The sequence below is a fragment of the Aquarana catesbeiana genome, linkage group LG04, assembly GCF_042186555.1.
Source record: "Aquarana catesbeiana isolate 2022-GZ linkage group LG04, ASM4218655v1, whole genome shotgun sequence".
Lineage (NCBI taxonomy): Eukaryota > Metazoa > Chordata > Amphibia > Anura > Ranidae > Aquarana > Aquarana catesbeiana.
In genome coordinates this window covers 24,673,741-24,696,567 of record NC_133327.1, presented here as the reverse complement: position 1 = coordinate 24,696,567, position 22,827 = coordinate 24,673,741, and the positions used below count along the sequence as shown (strand labels likewise).

At 42.6% G+C, this 22,827-nt stretch overlaps 1 protein-coding gene across 1 annotated transcript in view; it reads right to left on the bottom strand.

The window, feature by feature from the left end:
- LOC141141135 (vomeronasal type-2 receptor 26-like) overlaps positions 1-22,827 on the bottom strand; it is a 107,903-nt gene that overhangs the window by 47,484 nt on the left and 37,592 nt on the right. The window contains exon 5 of the mRNA XM_073628840.1: positions 14,735-14,858. Coding sequence (XP_073484941.1) covers positions 14,735-14,858 — 124 coding nt within the window. The remainder of the gene's footprint in view (positions 1-14,734; positions 14,859-22,827) is intronic.

The window sequence follows — 22,827 nt, the reverse complement described above, 5'->3', positions numbered from 1 at the left end:
TTCATACAAAATATAGGGGCACTTTCAAAAGAGCTCCCATCTTTCAATGAGTTGTTGAAACTAGCACACACTCCAGATGGAGATAATTTCCTGTTGCATCAAGAAATACTCAAACCAGTTGCATTGCAATCTATGGCATGTGGCGATTGCACAAGCTGCCCTGGGCTGGAAGATGCAGACAATTGTTTACATTTACTCTCTGCTTCCTTCAGCCCACGTGCCAGCTGATCAAGCTCTCCCTGCTTGTTTTGGTTGTTTACTGTTGGTTGCTGGTGGCTAGCATCCAAATTTATCACAGAAACTCTAATGCTGCGTACACACGATCAAAAATTCCACCAGCAAAAGTCCGATGAGAGCTTTTGGTCGGAAAATGCTACCGTGTGTATGCTCCATCGGACTTTTGCTGGCAGAATTCCAGCCAGCAAAAGATTGAGAGCAGGTTCTCAATTTTTAACTAAGTTTCGATCGGAAATTCCGATTGTCTGTACCAATTCCGACACGCAAAATTCCTACGCATGCTCAGAAACAATTCGATGCATGCTCGGAAGCATTGAACTTAATTTTCTTGGCTTGTCGTAGTGTTGTACGTCACCGCGTTCTTGACGGTCGAAAGTTCCGCACACTTTTGTGTGACCGTGTGTATGCAAGCCAAGCTTGAGCGGAATTCCATCAGAAAAACCATCCAAGATTTTTCTGACGGAAAATCAGCTCGTGTGTACACGGCATTAGAGTACTGACATTTCTTTTGGCTATTTCTAGATCATCCTTGAGAGATGTTTTGTAACAACAACTGTCTGTAATTGTTAGCCAACCAGCAAGCCGCAAAAATTAGGGCCGTCTTACCCCCACGTCTGCTGGATATTTTTTTTCTGTAAGCTTTATATACTTTACATATTCTTGTGCCTGGTGCCATGGGATTTTAGATACCTCCATTGCTCTTATTATTTCAGAGCTATTTTTAACTTTAGCAATCCTGGCCATCAGTTTCTCCATGATGTACAAGTTCAGTGAGGATACAATACACCACAGAACAGACTTCTGACATAGTAGTCTACCACTTAGAATATGCACCAGAGTGGAGACACAAACATTAAAATAACAATAGTATCTTCAGAAAATAGAGTCTACATCCAAGAAACAAAAGATAGTGGAGTTGTGCTGACAAATAGTGCTGCGATCAGCATACAAGGAACAATAGGGTAACCCTCTCTGTAGACAACAGCAAGGTAAGCACAGCCGTATTTAGACCCATAACTGTTACACCCAATTCACTTTAACATAAAAAAAATCTACCACAAACTCAGCTTATCAAAGTATTAGTAGGGTTTATCTTTAAAAAAAAATGTCAAGGTATAATACAATATGCTAAATGCACCTTATTTTACACTCTATAATTGCTATCAGATATTAGCTTCAGTAATCAGGAGTTCTTTGGCCATGAGTGAAAGCTTTAACACACTAACAAAAATATATTAGTATATAGTAAATAGGTCTAGACTAATACACAGCAAGCTATCTAATTGTACAGGAAAAGGGTAAAAATCATGGATTACATGAAGGAATACAGAGTATATTCCTTAAAACATTAATCTACAAACAATAGGACACAAAATACATAAGACCAACATATTTAGATACACGTACAAGGGAGATTTGACATATTTACCATTCCCACAGGGGTTCCATTCACGTGACTGCTCTGCCATAGAGTGTGTGTTTCCCTCCCATCTAGTCTGTGTATATCATTACAGGTGGATGCCTCATTGGTTGGCATGGCATGGCTCTGATTGGTGGGCTCCCCTATTCCTGGTTAAGGACTGGCTACATCGCCAATCCCTATACTTTGCATAAGTCAGCCCCCTTTATTGCAAATGCTTGTGACTATTCTGAGCAGGAGATTAACTTGACCTTTTCCCGGGAAGTTAAGTATTGATTGCGGGTTGTCCTCCCTTCATTGAATATCCAAACATGGGATCCTTTGAAGTGACTATGTGTAGAACAATGAGGTTTGGGTCCCATTGTTTAGATACACATGCCTAGGCACAGAATTGTCTGGTCTAACAGAGACTTCTGTGAAGATAATGTTACGCCCTACGTAGATACACGCTAAATGAAATTTATTCATAATTAAAATATTTTACAGTTATTAATGGAGATTTCACAAACTCATAAGGCAACAGTATATTTCTAAATCAGATTAATACATATACCTAATGATATTATTACTATGGCAGCAGACAATCAAATCATGACTTGCCTCTAGTTCATGAGAATACATGAAGTTATAATCTTGTATTCATACACTTTGAGATATAAATGTGGAGATGGTATGATTCCCAGTAAAACATTGTCCTAAACATATAAACAAAAATTCCATCATTCCATTTAGGTATATTATGGACCATGGAGGTTGTACATCAATATTTATGTTAATATTCATAGTGGGATCTTCTTTATATAGGTGGTCATTTACTATCATGCCGCAGTGCTAATTACTGTGAATTAGCACTAATCGCGCTAATTAGCACTAAAACTGTATTCACTATAGCGCTGGTAAAAAATACTCCCAATATCAAATTTATTATAGTTCCCTCAAACCAAATAGTGGTCAAACCTTTACTCCACTAAAACCTGGCATAGTGCACATGGAAATAATGTTTAGAGCATGATATTCCGTATTTATCGGCGTATAACACTCGCCGGCGTATAACACGCACCCCAAGTTTAGGAGAGAATTTTAAGGAAAAAACTTTTAGGAGGGAAGTTTAAGGAAAAGAAACTTACATTAAAATGCCCATCAATGCAGCCTCATCAGTGTTCATCTGCAGCCTTGTTAGTGTCATTGCAGCCTTTTCAGTGTCAGTGCAGCCTTGTCAGTGCAGCTTTGCCCCAGTGCAGCCTTGTCAGTGCAGCTTTGCCCCAGTGCAGCCTTGTCAGTGCAGCTTTGCCCCAGTGCAGCCTTGTCAGTGCAGCTTTGCCCCAGTGCAGCCTTGTCAGTGCAGCCTTGCCCCAGTGCAGCCTTGTCAGTGCAGCCTTGCCTCAGTGCAGCCTTGTCAGTGCAGCCTTGCCCCAGTGCAGCCTTGCCTCAGTGCAGCCTTGCCTCAGTGCAGTCTTGTCCCCAGTGCAGCCTTGTCCCCAGTGTCCATGCCTGCCGCCGCCGCCGACATACATATCCATGTACTTTTAAATATGGCGCCGCGGAGTTTGGAGGGACTCGGCGCTGGCGGAACTGAACGAACGCCGCCGAGATACACATAGTCGAGTGTATTCTGCTCTTTCCGGTGCCGCTCACAGTCCCGCCCTATGATGGACATAACACAGGTCCAATGGCGGGACTGGGCGTGACTGTGAGCAGCGCCGGAAAGAGCCGAATACACTCGACTATGTGTATCTAGGCTCTGTGATTTCGGCGGAGCTTGTTCAGCTCCGCCGAGTCCCTCCGAACTCCGCAGCGCCATATTTAAAACTACTCGCTATGTGAATGTCGGCGGCGATCGCTGCCGATAGCTCACAATCAGCCGGGATCGGCGTATAACACGCACCCACAACTTTCCCTTGATTTTAAGGGGGAAAAAGTGCGTGTTATACGCCGATAAATACGGTAAGTGCCTAAATGGTACTGAAATGCGTGGTATACTATTTAAAGATAATCTGCTTTTAAACTGTGTGAAAAAGTGATTTCTACACTGAAATATCTTTAAAAGTCTGAGAAGGGATAAATTCCCCGTTTTTGTACAACTAGGTGCCAGCACAACTGAGCATGCTCAGACCTGCAAATAGGTCTCATTTTAGCTCCAATGTCTTTTTTTACAGGGCGCTATAGTAAAGAGCATTTTTTGGGTGTGAAAATCGTTGCTATTATAGTCCAATGCAAGTTTTAGCCATTGATTCTAATGGTACAATTGTAACTTTCCCAAATAAATCCTTTTAATGTTGAGATGAAATGTATCTTTCTCTGAAATAAATTTTCCTTTGCAACATTGTGACTTCAACTATTTTGTTTTTAAGAATGCTAGAATGTGGAATGTTTTGATGTTTTGGTAAAATATATTTTTCTCTGTCACTTTCACTTGTTACTCTTCATCTCAGAACAATCTTTACCCCAAACTCACACAGGTGTCTTCACAATCCACAAACAATACCATTGCTGATGCAAATTTAAAATGAGTCACAATTTTTTGTGCTTTTTATTTCCAAATAATCATAATTTGAGCCTACAAAATGTGATATGTGTACCAACATCAGAAATCAAAATGTAATTCCCAAAAATTTGAGGGTAATATCACTTTTCTACACTCACCCACAAAGAATCACAAAGAACCACCAAATATCACAGAATAAATCAAGAAGAATAACTCTTGAGTAATGTAATTCCATCACCTGTGTGTCCAAAGAAGTGCAGTATTTATGTGTAGGAGGTTCTCACATGTGGCAGCTCTGTGGCTTAGAGGTTAGAACTGCTTAGCATCCCTGAGCGTCTGAATTCAAATCTCAAACATGCCGCTTCATGTAGAGAAGTTGTCTCATCTCCCAGGTTCTAAAACTATGTCTAGATGTAGTATTTATGTGTAGGAGGGTTCCACCACCATTGTAAATCTTGCCAGATACACTATTTAGCCAAAAGTATTGGTACACCTGCCTTTACACACACATGAACTTTAATGGCAGCCCAGTCTTAATCCGTAGGGTTAAAAATTGATTTGGCCCACAGCTTCTGGGAAGGCTGTCCACAAGGTTTAGTGTGTCTATGGGAATGTTTGACCATTCTTCCAGAAGTGCATTTGTGAGGCCAGGCACTGATGTTGGATGAGAAGGCCTGGTTTGCAGTCTCTGCTCTAATTCAGCCAAAAGGTGTTCTATCGGTTTGAGGTCATGGACCTTTCTTTGTGCACTGGTGTACAGTCATGTTGGAACAGGAAGGGGCCATCCCCAAACTGTTCCCACAATGTTGGGAGCATGAAATTGTCCAAAATGTCTTGGTATGCTGATGCCTTAAGAGTTCCCTTCACTGGAACTAAGAGGCCAAGCCCAACCCCTGAAAAATATCCCCACATTATAATCAACCCTCCACCAAATGAGTTGGACCAGTGTTTCTCAATTCCAGTTCTCAAGGCGCACCAACAGGTCATGTTTTCAGGATTTCCCTCAGATGAAACAGCTGTGATAATTAATAAGGCAGTGAAACTGATCAAATCACCTGTGCAAAATAATGGAAAGCCTCAAAACATGACCTGTTGGTGCGCCTCGAGGACTGGAATTGAGAAACACTGATTTGGACCAGTGCACAAAGCAAGGTCCATAAAGACATTGATGAGTGAGTTTGGGGTGGAGGAACTTGACTGGTCTGCACAGAGTCCTGACCTCAACAGAACACCTTGGGCATGAATTAGAGCAGAGACTGTAGCCAGGCCTTCTCGTCCAACATCAATGCCTGACCTCACAAATGTGCACTGGAAGAATGGTCAAACATTCCCATAGACACACTCCTAAACCTTGTGGACAGCCTTCCCAGAAGAGTTGAATCTGTTATAGCTGCAAAGGATGAGCCAAATGAATTTTGTACCCTACGGACTAAGACTGGGATGCCATTACAGTTCATGTGCGTATAAAGGCAGGCGTCCCAATACTTAGGCCAATATATTATCTATTGCTTGTGACACTGAGCATGGCTATGGGCTGGTTCACACCACAGAGATGCAGACAACATGTGTGAGGCTGCCTGGTGGGTAGCAATTCTGTCTAGCAGTACTGGGGTTGCTGGTTCAATTCCCCAACATGCTAATGCTTGTGTTGAAGTTTATATGTTCTCCCTGTGTGGGGTTCTTCCCACAATCCAAAGAGATGCTGGTATTATATTTGTTTCCTGTTGAAATAGGTTCTAATGTAGGAAAATTAGTTTTGGACTTTAGATTGGAAGCTCATTGCAGCCAGGGACTGATGTTAATGTTTGTTAACACTAATCATGCCCAGGGACTTGGACATTTAAAATTGTAGGGTTTACACTGCACAGGTACATATGCTTAGAAAACTGTTGCTTTGTTTATGTGCATGCAAATGGACTTTGATCTTTGGCCTGTAGTTGGAGATTTGATGCACATAGCCAAGGGCTAACACGATTTGATGCACATAGCCAAGGGCTAACATAGTTGCAAATAGTATTATGTGTTCCTGCTCATCAGGTGCAATCACTTTAGACATACATGAAGAGACAGTTTGAAAGATACTGGTGGGCGTGTACTTCTATTGGGTGTGTGTCAGCGTGCTAACAATACAATCTATCTTACAGTTGCAATAAAAACTATGTGAACCCTTTTGGAATGATATGGATTTCTGCACAAATTGGTCATTAAATGTGATCTGATCTTCATCTAAGTCACAACAATAGACAATCACAGTCTGCTTAAACTAATAACACACAAAGAATTAAAAGGTTACCATGTTTTTATTGAACACACCATGTAAACATTCACAGTGCAGGTGGAAAAAGTATGTGAACCCTTGAATTTAATAACTGGTTGAACCTCCTTTGGCAGCAATAACTTCAACCAAACATTTCCTGTAGTTGCAGATCAGACATGCACAACGATCAGGAGTAATTCTTGACTAGGGATGAGCTGACCATCCCCCCTGTTCGATTCGCACCAGAACATGAGAACAGGCAAAAAATTTGTGCGAACACCGTTAAAGTCTATGGGACACGAACATGAATAATCAAAAGTGCTAATTTTAAAGGCTTATATGCAAGTTATTGTCATAAAAATTGTTTGAGGACCTGGGTCCTGCCCCAGGGGACATGGATCAATGCAAAAAAAAGTTTTAAAAATGGCCAATTTTTCGGGAGCAGTGATTTTAATAATGCTTAAAGTGAAACAATAAAAGTGTTATATTCCTTTAAATTTTGTACCTGGGGGTGTCTGTAGTATGCCTGTAAAGGGGCGCATGTTTCCCGTGTTTAGAACAGTCTGACAGCAAAATGACATTTCAAAGGAAAAAAGTCATTTAAAACTACTCGCGGCTATTAATGAATTGCCGGTCCAACATTACGCATAAAAGTTCATTGATAAAAAGGACATGGGAATTCCCCACAGGGGAACCCCGAACCAAAATTTAAAAAAAAGACGTGGGGGGTCCCCCTAAATTCCATACCAGGCCCTTCAGGTCTGGTATGGATTTTAAGGGGAACCCCATGCCAAAATTTTAAAAAAATGGCGTAGGGTCCCCCCAAAAATCCATACCAGACCCTTATCTGACATGCAACCTGGCAGGCCACAGGAAAAGAGGGGGGATGAGAAAGCGCCCCCTCTCCTGAACCGTACAAGGTCACATGCCCTCAACATTGGGAGGGTGCATTGGGGTAGCCCCCCAAAACACCTTGTCCCCATGTTGATGGGGACAAGGGCCTCATCCCCACAACCCTTGCCCGGTGGTTGTGGGGGTCTGCGGGCAGGGGGCTTATCGGAATCTGGAAGCCCCCTTTAACAAGGGGACCCCCAGATCCCGGCCCTCCCCCCTGTGTGAAATGGAAAGGGGGTACAAAAGTACCCCTACCATTTCACAAAAAAAGTGTCAAAAATTTTAAAAATGATAAGAGACAGTTTTTGACAATTCCTTTATTTAAATGCTTCCTCTATCTTCTTTCTTCTATCTTCTATCTTCCTTTAGTTTCTTCCTCGATCTTCTTCTTCTTCTGGTTCTTCTGGTTCTTCCTCCAGTGTTCTCGTCCGGCATCTTCCTCCGCGGCGTCTTCTTCCCTTCTTCTTCTTCTCGGGCCGCTCCGCATCCACCATGATGGGAGGCTCCCGCTGTGTGACGCTTCTCGTCTCGTTTTGATGTTGGTGTGATGTGCCTCTTTTTCTCCACACATAGTGTTGTGTGTGTCAATGGAGGCTCCCGCTGTTGGACGCTTCTCGTCTTCTGATGGTTCTTAAATAACGGAGGGTCCCCCTCCATTAAATAACGGAGAGACTTCCCTGTGGCCTTCCCCGTGACGTCAGAGGGGGGCAGGGTCTCCCGTTATGTAATGCCATTCTGTTGATTTACTTCTATGCTTTGGGTCGTTTTCCTGTTGCAACACCCATCTTCTGTTGAGCTTCAGCTGGTGGACAGATGGCCTTAAGTTCTCCTGCAAAAAGTCTTGATAAACTTGGGAATTCATTTTTCCTTTGATGATAGCAATCCGTCCAGGCCCTGACACAGCAAAGCAGCCCCAAACCATGATGCTCCCACCATACTTCACAGTTGGGATGAGGTTTTGATGTTGGTGTGATGTGTGTTTCTTCCAAACAACTCAACTTTGGTTTCATCTAGGGTTGTCCCGATACCACTTTTTTAGGACCGAGTACAAGTACCGATACTTTTTTTCAAGTACTCGCCGATACCGATTACCGATACTTTTTTTTTAATGTCACGTGACAGTTTTTTTTTTTGCTATTTTTTTTTGGGGGGGGGGGGTGAACACATGGTGTATGTGTGTGTGTTTTTTTTGTTTTTTTTTTACAATTTTTATTTTTTACAATAATATTTTTTTATTTTGGGGGCTTTGGTGAGATATCAGGGGTCTTAACAGACCTCTGATATCTCCCCCTTGAGACAGAGAAAGAGACAGAGGATAGAGATTCCCCAGTCCCTTTCTCTGCAGCGTCAGCTGCACTGAGAATGAATGGAGAGAAGACAGCGGCTCCTCTCCATTCATAAACTGACACATCGTAATCACAGGAAATTACAATGTTTCAGTTATGTGAATAGACAGAGTCAGCTGACTCTATCCATACACAAAGGAAGGAGGGGGAGGACGGAGGAACTGAGGGGGAGAACGGAGGGGACAGATAAGGAGAGAGGAACGGAGGGGGAGAATGGAGGGGACAGATAAGGAGAGAGGAACGGAGGGGGAGAATGGAGGGGGACAGATAAGGAGAGAGGAATGCAGGGGACAGCGGAGAGGCACAGAGGAACGGAGGGGGCATGGAGAAGGATGCAGTGACAGTCAGCTGTGAGCGATCACCGCTGTATGTCACTAAAGCTGGTGAAAGCCGCTGGGGGAGAATCTTTTAACTCCCCCACGCGCCGATCACAGCTGTCCTCTAGGTATCGGGGGAAGCATCGGGAGCATTTGCCCGAGTGCAAGTACTTGGGCAAATGCTCGGTATCGGTGCCGATACCGATACTAGTATCGGTATCGGGACAACCCTAGTTTCATCTGTCCACAGAATATTTTGCCAGTACTGCTGTGGAACATCCAGGTGCTCTTTTGCAAACTGCAACAATGTTTTTTTTGGACAGCAGTGGCTTCCTCTGTGGTATCCTCCCATGAAATCCATTCTTGTTTAGTGTTTTACGTATCGTAGATTCGCTAATAAGGATATTAGCATATGCCAAAGACTTCTGTAAGTTGTTAGCTGACACTCTAGGATTCTTCTTCACCTTATTGAGCAGTCTGTGCTGTGCTCTTGCAGTCATCTTTACAGGATGCCCACTCCTAGGGAGAGTAGCAGCACTGCTGAACCTTCTCCATTTATAGACAATTTGTCTTACCGTGGACTGATGAACAGCAAGGCTTTTGGAGAAACTTTTATAACCCTTTCCAGCTTTATGCAAGTTAACAATTCTTAATCGTAGGCCTTCTGAGAGTGCGAGGCATCATTCACGTCAGGCAATGCTTCTTGAGAAAAGCAAACCCAGAACTGGTGTGTGTTTTTTTTATAGGGCAGGGCAGCTGTAACCAACATCTCCAATCTCATCTCATTGATTTGACTCCAGTTGGCTGACACCTTACTCCAATTAGCTCTTGGAGATCTCATTAGTCTAGGGGTTCACATACTTTTTCCACCTGCACTGTGAATGTTTACATGGTGTGTTCAATAAAAACATGGTAACATTTAATTTTTTGTGTGTTATTAGTTTAAGCAGACTGTGATTGTCTATTGTGACTTAGATGAAGATCAGATCACATTTTATGACCAATTTGTGCAGAAATCCATATCATTCCAAAAGGGTTCACATACTTTTTATTGTAACTGTATATAAAGGGCTGCAGTGGGGGGGGGGGGGGTTGTTTGGCCTGAGAAGGCAAGGTTTTTTTGCTGTGATTTGTGGGGTAGAAGGAATGATATTGTGCATATTGTTTGCTGAAATTCTTGTGCATTTTTCCATCAAAAGTGGGTTTATGTGGCCATGTTGTCAATGTGTGTGTATTGTTCTTCTCTGACCATGCATTCATGGTTTGGGAGCATGTGCTGACCTTCTACTCTTTGATCTCATTGCTTAATCATGTACACAGAAATGCAGCTTCCAGAAGAATATGGTCACCAATGTATGTATGTGCGTAGATTTGCTGGGTGGTGGTGGGTGTTATATTTTGAATATGTGCTTTTTTTAATATTATATTGGAATGCTTTGTAAGAATAATAAGTATGTTTCTATAATCTTGCAGATAAAAATGATGTGGGCTGGTGGGTGAGTTGTAGTATGAAATGTTACCCGTTATACACTGAAAGTAAAGCTGTGTCCACTCTAAGGTTTAGACAAATTTTAGATTGTAAGCTCCTATGAGCGGGGCCCTTAAAACCCAATTGCTAACTATTTTGCTAAATGTAACACCATACATCCTGTAGAAATTTTTTTTTTTTTTTAAGCTAGTAAATGAATGTACATATTTTTTTTTTTCTGCTGGCAAAATAAAAGTACATTATTGAGCTTGTGTGTGTTTTTTTTTTTTTTTTTTTTTTAATTCGTTTTGGGCAAGTGCAATATTTATCTTTTATATCCTGTAATTTCTATATGTATTTGTGCACCAAAAAAACGAATCTCTTCTGCACACCTGTAAGTAAATGATAAAGGTGGAATCTTTATAACAGCTGTGGAGAATTGCAGGTAATGAATTCAGCTGGTGGATAGACAGTGTTGTATGTGTCAGCCCTGGTTCACATTGGTGCGATTTGACATGTCAAATCAGTGGCAATTACACCGTTTTAATTTCCAAAAGTAGTTTCTGCACTAATTTTTGGCAACTTCAGGTGCGATTTTTATTGACATCAATGCACAGAAGTCTGAAATTCTCCCCGAAGTTGGGACTGACATGTGGGAATGAAATTGTGTGAGTTCAGCTCCACTTGCACGATTTCCTCCTGCTGTCAGTGTGAACCAGGGCTCAAACTGGGCCTTTGTCTTTGTAATTCACCTGCTGCTATCCCAGGGACACCGTTTCTTATTGAAATCCCTTAAGTTTACCTTCAAATATCATTATATGTAGAAATACAGATTTGCATATCTGCAAATAAACAAAAATTAAAAAATTCTAATCGTGGTTGCTAATAAGTTTTCGCAGCTGCGATCAAAAGATGGTGGTTTCACCTTCTGACCCGGAAATGAGTCATTATCCCCCCCCCCCCCCGCCCCCTCACCTCCCCAGCCCCCCCCCCCCGGAAGTTTCTGTGCTGGTCAGGATCTCCATTTAGGTGAACATGGCGAGGTCCCTCTTTAGCAAAGAGGAGGCACTGCTGATTTGCCGGGTAAGTGTAGGATATGTACTTGTGCTTACTCAATGTGGGGTTGGATGTGCCCATGTGCACACATCACTTCCTGCATTTGTTCTGCTGATGTAACGCAGTAAGGCCTATGCAAATATAAATGAGAGCTCCTTTCTATTAATATATCTATGACTTGTTTCACAGTTGGGCGACTTTTCCAGCAAATTTGGACCTCCGAGTTGCATGACAAGTTGTACCCCATGATTCTCAATGATAAACATTCATATCTGTGCTACTTCAAGTTGCAACAACTTCAAAGTAGTCCCTGTACTACTTTGGTGTGACTTGAGATAAACAGGGCGCAATATTACACAGGCATTCCCAAAAGTTGGGGCCGAGTTGCAGCAGCAAAGTCGTGTGTTTCAGGTTGCAATAGTGTGAATGAGATTCATGGATAATACCTTTGAATTAGACACTATTCTCACTTGTGCATTCTGCAAGTGGGTCAAATTCGTCCCTGCACTACTTTGGTTTGACTTTGGTGCTACTTGAGGTCCATATACTGCAAGATTACACAGGCATTGGTCGCACATTGGTAGTGCAAATGGGGCCTAATTCAAAGATATTATCAATGAATCTCATTAGGTTCCTTTCACACTTGGCCGACTTTTCATACAACTTGAGGTCCATAAGGCCCCTTTCACACTTGGGCGACCTGAAAGTCCAGCGATTTTGCAGAGCTTTTTGCCGCAAATTTGTGATTGTGATTTGAAGCAATACCAGTGTTATCTTAAAGTCTATGGACACAGGAGTCGTAGGACAAGTCGCACAAGTGTGAAAGTGGCCTTTTTTGGTCCATGGCAGAATCGGATCGCATGGGTTTTGTCTGAATTTGCAGTTTGCTCTGCGATATGCGAACTGATTTGGGTGTATCATTAGCTTTCTACTGACACTCCCAGCAGTTTGCATATGGTAGTGTGCTGTGTAAGAGAAGCCAGACAGCGGGGGACAACACAACGGAGCAAGACAACGGTGAGGAAGAACACGGTGGCATCAGGAGAAGATGATGGCGGGAGACACGGATCGGGGGAGAAGACCACTCAGAGCTATTTTACAATAAAGGAATTGTCAAAAACCGGCTATTGTTTTTTGTCACATTTCACTGCTTTTTTTGGTGAATGGATAAGGGTACAATGTATCCGATACCCATTCACATAGGGGAGTATGGGATTTGGGGGCTTCCAGATTCCGATAAGCCCCCTGCCCGCAGATCCCCACAACCACCGGGCAAGGGTTGTGGGGATGAGGCCCTTGTCCCCATCAACATGGGGACAAGGTGCTTTGGGGGGGTAAGCTTCTGGTAAGCTACAGAATCCCTCTCCATCGTCTCATCTCCATAGCATAGAGAGTAGTTTTTATGTAGTTCATTATGAGAAATATTTAGACTATGTAGCCAGCCTAATGATATGTTTTATTTTGATGGGTGCTTAAAAAGGTCCTAAACTCAGGTTATTGATTGCTCCTGCCAGCTACTGTTAGTAGTCTCCAGTAGAGAAGAATTAAAATGTTTGTTAATCCAAAAAAAAAAATAGATTTTCTGGTACCTTAAAGCAGATTACACAGCACAGTGCCTGTGCTGTGTAATCTGCCCACCTCTAAACTGTAAAATAAAAACCCTCAATCTGGCACTTCCTGTATCCCCTCTCTAAATAGACCACGAAAATCAGGGCAGCTCTGCCCTGATTACCATGGTCTAATTGCGGGCCTCCGTCATAAGCTGCTGTCCCCTCTGCTCTCCTGTCTCCCCCTCACCCCCCTCCTTCCTGCACCACTGCTAATAAAAATAAAAATCTTTTTTGCTCCCTGCCAGATACTTTCATATCCTGGCACAGCACACTGTACCTTTCTTTTAGAAAAACGAGCTCTGTAAATACCGTTTTAGCACTGTCTTCAGTCCGGTCACGTGACTCTTGGCTGGTTTTCATGGTTACTGCAGGAGAGACTGAGCGGCCATGTGATCTCCCCAGCTGATGTCAGAGGGAGATCACGACCTCTCCTGCAGTATGCTTCCATCGGAGCTGTACAGCGGCCACGAGTCATGTGACCGGCCTGAAGACAGCTCAAAAGCAGTATTTACAGCGCTTGTTTTTTATAAGAAAGGTGCAGTGTGCTCTGCCAGGCTCTAATAGAGAGTCTGGCAAAGTTTGAGTTATATGCGTTCACAAACCCTTTAATAAACTGAGTTATGAATATGTATCCTTTAGGCCTCATTAATCGTAAACATCAGCAGCACATTTTTGGTTATGGAATTGATTTTTTTTACAATTTCATTATCTTGGCAGCACTTCAATTCTCTATTATTTTATTCAAATCATGATGATTTTTTTTTTTTTTTTAGGTAGTTTTAGTAGGGACAGATATCCTTTTCATCAAGCATTGACAGATCTGCTTTGATTGGCAGATAGAAATTGACCAGCAGTTCTCGGACGCTGTCCCTTTTCCTGCTAGTGCCACCTATCCTACCACTTGTCAATTTTTATGCAGCTGTATCATTTGAGGGCTGACAATCTTAAATCTTGCAGAAAAATTTGGACTTATTCTTGCTGATTGACACTTTCCTTCCTTTGACCATCTTTTACACACATGTATCTAGGAGTTATATAAGAAATTGGAAGGTAACAGGATAGCTTTAATTGGCAAGAACATGACCAATATACTAAACACAGGGCAAAAGCAAGCAGCAGCCCTCAGATGAAACATCTGTGTAAAACACGCTATAAAAAAAAAAAAGAAAACACTAATCCCCCAAATTAAATGAAAACTCCAAAAATCTACCTCCAAAAACAAAACTACACTAGTTTTTTCAAAGGAAAAAAAAAGTGATTTGCTATGGATGGGATATCAGCAAAAAGAGACTGCTGTCCTCAAATCCATCACAAACCAAAATTAGATAAAGATGAAATTAGATTAAAGATACAAATCCCATGAGAGAGAAAATAAGGGTGAAACTGCCCAAGATTTGGTGATCAAACTTTTTACTGACACAGAAAGTCATCATCATTGCTTCCTATAAAGGGTTCATGGCTCATCATAGCTGCAATTGTCCCTTTTTCCCTGACAACTTTCTTGTGAAAAATATCTACTTCCACCTAGAATATCTCTTAAAAGACGAAGCTGAAGAGCCTATACAAGTATAATTATATGCATTCATTCATTATAGAAGTGTCTATAGCTAAAGAAAATGTGAATGAAGAATATGGAGCACCAACCATATTTATCGGTGATCTCGTTCTCCGGACAGGGGACACAGTAATGGCAGCAGGGCTGTCTTCCTTCCTGCAACAGTTTTTGGTATCCAGGAAGACAGCTCTCAGAGCACAGAAGATGTGGGGTCTAAAGGGAAATTCAACTTTTCAAATTAACATCTTACTTTATCATGTTGCAATCTTGTAAAAATTGTGAATATGCAAGGTTAGTTTGGTTATTTGATGCTTTTTTAAAGTGATCGTAAAGGTTCAGTGTGTTTTTTGTTTTTTTTTATAACAAACATGTCATACTTACCTGCTCTGTGCAATGATTTTGCACAGAGCAGCTCAATCCTCTTCTTCTCGGGTCCCCTGCCAGCACTCCTGGCTCTTCCACCTTGACCGGTGCCCCCAATAGCAATTCACTTGCTATGGGGACACTGCTGCATGCTCATTCCCGAGCCCTGCTGGGACAGCCGAGACCTGGGACAGCCGAGACTCCCATGCACATTGCTTGATCAAGAGGGGGCTCAGGTGAGTATTGGGGGAGGGGCTGAGGGGGGAGCAGCACACAGATTTTTTTTTTTACCTTTCTGTATATGTGAAAGAAACCCTTTTTAGTGTGCAAAGCACTCAAAGAAACAAATGTACTTCTGGGCTTGCATAAAAAACAAACATACACTACTGTGCAAAAGTTATAGGCAGGTGTAAAAAAAATGCTGTAAATGAAGAATGCTTTCAGAAATAGAAATGTTAATAGTTTATTTTTATCAATCAACAAAATGGAAAGTAAATGAACAGAAGAGAAATGCAAATCAAATCAACATTTGGTTGATTTGGGGGCTGCACATACATGGGGTTCTTCCAAAGAAGTGGGGTTCTTTAAATAAGTGGCACTTCTGCTCTTGCACCATCCATCTGAACATCTTCTTCTCTCTTCACAGGTAAACCCGTGTTTATACCTCCACATACCTTAAAACTGAATATTGCCTGACTGCACAAATGCTTATTTGGTAAATCTGTTTGTCACCACTGTTTCAACTCCATCTGTAGCCATGCTCACATTATTTCAATGTTTATTTAGCCATTAAGTCTTACCTAAATTATGGGTTCCCTTATCTTTACAATTTTGGCCTTTTAGTCCCCTTGCAGTTTGATTGTGGTGTGAAAGTTATGCCCTGCTAGCTATGTTCCTAATATGCCCTCCTAATTGATTAATTGCCAGATTCAACCCACACCCAACACACAATATAAAAACAAGGCCTTCCTTACGGGGGAACACATACAGGGGGCTGCACATACATGGGGTTCTTCCAAAGAAGTGGGGTTCTTTAAATAAGTGGCACTTCTGCTCTTGCACTTCAGTGATTTGCACAAAGCAAACTACAAAAGACTGCAGGTGACCCCATTTCCAAATTTTATCATCTTCCTCTCTGAAACATGCACTCTTTACCTCTCCTCCTTTTCACAATTGCTGCCTCTCTCCTTAAACTCTCTTTTCTACATCCCTCTGCTCCACCCCACAATCTGTACATATCACCCTCACTTTTCACTTGCTAACATACCCCCCAGGATACTGAATCATGTCCCCTCATACAAATCATATTCTCATATTACCTCCCTCACTCTTCTGCTTCTCCTAATCGCTGGAGATATTTCCCCAAACCCTGGGCCCCCCTTATTTAACTGTGCCCAACACACCCATCACCCTACACCCTCTGACAGTAGTCGCAATCTACACAATTTAGTCTCCATTCCTCTTCTTGCCAACACCAGCCTACCTCTCTCCTGCGCCCTCTGGAACGCCTGCTCTGTTTGCAACAATCTCACTGCTGTTCATGACCTCTTTGTCACTAATTCCTTTAATCTACTTGCTCTCACAGAAACCTGGCTCCAAGAATATGACACCCCTTCTCCTGCTTCCCTCTCCCAGGGTGGCCTTCACTGGACTCACTCCCCCAGGCCTAATGGATGCAAGGGAGGTGGAGTGGGATTCCTCCTATCCCCCCAGAGCACCTTCCAGGTTATTCACCCTCCTCCCTCTTTTTCACTCTCATCATTTGAAGCCCACTGTATACGTCTATTCTCTCCTACTTCCCTAAGAATTGCTGTGATCTACCGGCCCCCTGGACCATTATCGACTTTCCTTGATGAGTTTTCTGCCTGGCTACCTTACTTTCTCTCTTCGGATATTCCCACAATCCTTCTCAGTGATTTCAACATCCCTGCTAATACAAACACTCCTGCTACTTCTAAACTTCTTAGTCTAACCTCTTCATTTGACCTGAAGCAATGGGTACAGGCTTCTACTCACTCTGATGGCAACACCCTTGACCTTGTATTCTCTTACCTATGCACTCCATGCAACTTCTCAAACAATCCTTTTCCTCTCTCCGACCACCACCTTATTAGTTTCTCTCTCCCCCTGTCTTCCACCACCTTTCCCTTCAATCGCCTATCCATCACCCGTAGAAACTTTCGCAACTTCAACTCCTCTCTCCTCTGTTCTGCTACTGACCACCTCTATGACAAAATCTCTCCCCTCTTCTGCCCCAACCAAGCCATGTCCATCTTCAATAAATCTCTGTCCTCCACCCTGGACATGCTCGCTCCTCTCACTACACGCAGAATCAGGCCTCGACCCCTACAACCCTGGCAAACAGATGACATTAAAATTCTCAAAAAACGTAGTCGCGCTCTTGAGCGTCTGTGGCACAAGACTAAGTCTCTCAAAGACTTCAACTAATACAAATCTGCCCTCCAAAAATACTATTCTTTCCTCCACACTGCCAAGCAAACCTATTTTACTACTCTTATTAACACCTTCTCATCCAATCCCTGTAAACTCTTCTCTACCCTCAACTCTCTACTTTGTCCTCCACCGCCTCCCCCCACTGACTTACTCACTGCCCAGGAAATCGCTAATCACTTCAAAAACAAGATTGATACAATCTGTGATGAAATCTCCACTCTACAGGTATCTCCCCCAGCTAAGACCCCATGTCAGCAGGTACAACTGACACTCTCCCTATTCAAATCTGCTACTCCAGACGAAGTTGCTATACTCCTTTCTATCGCCCACCTAACCACCTGTCCCCTGGACCCTATTCCCTCTCAAATGCTACGGTCACCCTCTGACCCCATCCTACACTCTCTAACCCACATCTTCAATCTCTCCCTCACCTCTGGCATCTTCCCCGATGCTCTAAAACATGCACTGGTCACTCCCATACTCAAAAAGCCGTCCTTGGACCCTACCAATCTTAACAACCTACGCCCTAGCTCCTTGCTCCCCTTTTCCTCTAAACTCCTTGAATGCCTGGTTTACAACCAACTGAGTGACCACCTCATTAAAACAACCTTCTTGATCCCCTTCAATCTGGATTTCGCCCTCAACACTCCACAGAAACTGCTCTTCTAAAAATTCACAAATGACCTACTAACTGCAAAAACCAACGGACATTATTCTGTACTCCTACTTCTGGATCTTTCAGCTGCCTTTGACACTGTTGACCACCCCCTCCTCCTCAAAAAATTTTACTCCCTCGGTCTCCGTGACTGTGCTCTTCAGTGGCTCTCATCCTACCTATCCCAACGCACCTTCAGTGTCACTTACAATTCTACTTCCTCCACTCCTCTTCCCTTCTCTGTCGGGGTCCCCCAAGGTTCCGTTCTTGGACCTCTTTTATTTTCAATCTACACCTCTTCCCTGGGTCAGCTGATAGCCTCTCACGGCTTTCAATATCATTTCTATGCTGATGACACACAAATCTATCGCTCCACCCCTCAACTCACTCCATCAGTCTACTCACGCATCACTAACTTACTAACTGACATATCTGTATGGATGTCACACCACTTCCTCAAACTCAACTTGTCCAAAAAGGAACTTATAATATTTCCTCCCCCATGTGCCTCTTCCCCTGACTTCTCTCTGAAGAGCAATGGCAAAACCATCCGCCCGTCCCCACATGTCAGGGTGCTAGGTGTTATCCTAGATTCTGAACTCTCCTTTCAGCCCCACATCCAATCACTTTCCAAAGCTTGCCGCCTCAACCTCCGCAACATCTCTAAACTACATCCTTTTCTAACCAATGAAACCACAAAGCTCCTGATTCACTATATGGTTATCTCTCACCTTGACTACTGCAACTCACTCCTCATTGGCTTACCTATAAATAGACTATCCCCCCTTCAGTCCATCATGAATGCTGCTGCCAGACTCATCCACCTTACAAACCACTCAGTGTCTGCTACACCTCTCTGCCAATCCCTCCATTGGCTACCATTTGCCCAATGAATTAAATTCAAAATACTAACAATAAGTTACAAAGCCATCCACAACTGTGCCCCCAGATACATCACTAACCTAGTCTCAAAATACCAACCTAATCGCCATCTCCGTTCCTCCCAAGATCTCCTGCTCTCTAGCTCCCTCATCACCTCCTCCCATATCCACCTCCATGACTTCTCCCGAGCCTCTCCCATCCTCTGGAATTCCCTACCCCAAACTGTCAGACTGTCTCCAAATGTGTCCACTTTTAGGCGATCCCTGAAAACTTTCCTCTTCAGAGAAGCCTATCCGGCCTCCATCTAACAACTGCACTATTTTCTCCATTAGCTCATCCCCCACAGCTATTACCCTTTTGTATAACTTGACCCCCCCTCCTAGATTGTAAGCTCTAACGAGCAGGGCCCTCTGATTCCTCCTAATGTTGTAAAGTGCTACGTAAACTGTCGGCGCTATATAAATCCTGTATAATAATAATATAATAATTTGGTGCCTTCAAATCAGCATCAGTTTTTCTAGGCACACAGGTTTTGAAGGAACTTGGCAGGTAGGTTGTTCCAAACATATTATAGAACTAAGCTCCATGATGTTGAGACCATTACTTCCAGGACTCCTTGTTTTCCTTACGCAGAAGATAGTTCTTAATGACAATGGTTTTTTGTTTGGGGTCATTCTCCAGCTGCATAATAAATTTGGGGCCAATCACACGCCTCCCTGATGGTATGGCATGATTGGTTAGTATCTGCCTCTATTTCTCAACATTTTTTTTTTTTTAAACCAGATCATCTTTTTTTACTTTTATACACAAACAATACACACAACATACAACCCATATACATATTAAAAATACATAACACACAGAACCCCCCCCCACAAAAAAAACCCCAAGCCAAAATAAACCCCAAAGTCCCCCCCTTCTCTCTCCCTCTTGGTCATTTATCTACTCCCATCTCGTCATCCATCCAAATTTTTAGTCCACCTTCTCCATATCTTTTCAAGTTTCCCTATACAACCTTTATGTAAAAAGAAATTTTTTTCTTTAATTGAGATTTCCCTTATTTGCGTTTCCCATTCCACTATTGCTGGTGGATATGGGGATACCCATTTTTGTGCTATAGGCTTAGGGGCCTGAAATAGTCTCCTTATTATTGGTACCATGATGTCACCCAGGCTCTCTGAATCATCCAGGATGCTTAAAAGACACCTGTGCGGCTCTGGAGACAGCCTGGTCCCAAAGAGGTTATTAATCATAGATACAACCCCATGCCAGTAGCGATGGACTTTAGGGCATCTCCATAATCTATGTATTAAATTAGCAGCATTTCCTTTACATCTGAGGCATTGGGACGTATCTCTACGCTTTCATCTGAATAGTTTCTCAGGTGTGTAATTTCTCAACATTGAGGACACCATTAATCCTGATTTCCAAACTTGGAAGGAACCTTCACATTGTGTCATTGAGACACAGACACTCATTATTGTTTCGCTCTCCAGCCCTTCTGTAAACAAATTCCCTGCCGCTACAGCCAAATATTTTGACTCATCAGTCCAGAGCACCTGCTGCCATTTTTCTGCACCCCAGGTCCTATGTCTTTATGCATAGTTGAGTTGCTTAGCCTTGTTTCCATGTCGGAGGTATGGCTTTTTGCCATAATTCTTCCATGAACACCACTTCTGGCTAGACTCCTCCGGACAGTAGGTGGGTGTATCTGGGTCCTACTGATTTCTGCTAGTTCTGTGCTGATGGAACTGCTGAATATTTTCCGATAATGAAGGGATGTAATCAGGATGCTGTATTAAGTTTCTTTGGCCAGTCACTACATCTACGATCCTCAACATCGCCAGTTTCTTTGTGCTTCTTCAAAAGAGCTTGAACAGCACATCTTGAAACCTCAGTCTACTTTGAAATTATTGCATGAAAATGACTTTGCTGACACAGTGTAACTACCTTGTGTCTTGTTGCTGTGCTCAGTCTTGCCATAGTGTATAACCTGTGACATGAAACTGTCTTCTACAACCTTACCTTAGTAGCAGAGTTTGGCTGTTCCTTAACCAGTTTTAAGCCTCCTACAGCGTTCTTTCTGTTTCCTACATACAAAATTGATGATCATTAGCAACTGCTTGATATAATTGGTTAATCATGACTCTAATCCTACAAAATCCCTGACTTTGTGCACGTGTACAAAGTGTGCAAGTGGTTGTGAAAGTGAATTGTTGCTGGTTTGAAGCCAAAGGATAGTCACACAAAATATTGATTTGGTTTAGATTTTTCTTCTGTTTGCTCACTTTGGATTTTGTAAATTGTTAAAAATAAATTTATAAAAATAAAATAAAAATAAATAATAATTTGAAAGCCTTTTTACTTTACAGCATTTCTTCACACCTGCCTAAAACTTTTGCACAGTACTGTGCATTTGACTGTGCACGGGGTCTTGCCAAATTGAACCTCTGGATGTGTTGTTAGTCATTTATTTAGTGGTGGTATTAATAGCTTCTTCCAAATGTGACAGTCTCTTACTCAGAGCTCTCAGTGTTTGCTAGGATACTGGTGGGCGTCTGTTTTCTAACAACATATAGCACATCCCCATTCACTTGCCAACTAGAGGATTCCCTGGCTGACTGCTGACTGTAAAATAAGGGACTGGTTATACTGGCTGAGGTCATTGACCAAAATGGACATGGCGCCACTGTATTCAGCAGCTAGACAGAGAGCTGTAAGCTGCAATGATAGTCTATTGGGAGAAAATCATTGGCATGGATCGTCATTTTCAACTGGATCAGTGGTCATCGTGATTCACAATGATAGATGATTGGATTAGTATTGGACTTTTTGCAGATGGTTGGATGTGAGAGATGAAAAAAAAAGGGACGAGAGAGGATGGAAAACAGAGAGAGAAATGAGGAGTCAGAGTCTGGGGTAGACTGTCAGGGCTGGGGTCAGCCCTTCCTTCTCTGAGCTGGCCGCTCAGCTGTTGGCTAATTGCCAGCTCCTATCTCTCCACAGTGACTCACCTGTTGATGATCTCCTGCTCGTCAGTCCTGCCTACTTAAGCCATCCAGTCCAGATGATCTCTGCCTTTGCCTTGGTCACATCTCTAGAGACGCTCTCCTGTGTTCCTCTTAAAGACTTGCTTGGCTGACATTCCTTCTGGCTCCAGATCCTGCTTGCTGTTCTACTACGCTGTTCTCTGGCTTCCTGATGTTTTGGCTTGTCTGACTATCCATTCCGGTTCCTGGATTCTGGCTATGTTTTGACTACGTTTACTCGGTTTACCTTTTTTTTTTTTTTTATTTATTAAAGGTGCTTTTTTTTGTTTCTTTTTTTTTTGTTATCCACATTTAACCCAGCAGAAGCTCTTCTATTGCAACAAAAGATACTTTTCTGTTCCTCCTGGTGCATTCTTCATAATGAGAAAAGGAAATAAATGATCAACTTAGTTAATGCAAATTTATATTCTGTATATATGCCATGGTGAGCCTCTTAGCCTCCTACCCTACTGTATGTGGCATGCTGTATTTATCATGTTTACTATCTGGTTCATTTTATGTTGTTGATTTTTGCATCCTATCATTATAAACGTTTTCAGTGTGATTCATGATCTAGATTTGGATTTTTCAGCCAGGGTGCCGCAAAGAGTCCTCATGGGTGCCTTGGCCACATTCTGGTCTGAGCGCTACTTTGTGTTAACTCCCGTGCACTGTGACTCTGCAAGGAGAGCGAGAGCAAAGCCCGCACAGCTCTCTCCTCCTCCCCCTCCCTGCGGCTATGTGAACTGTGTGAACAGCTATGTGAACTATTGATGGCAAAGTAGAAAGCTGTGCTGGC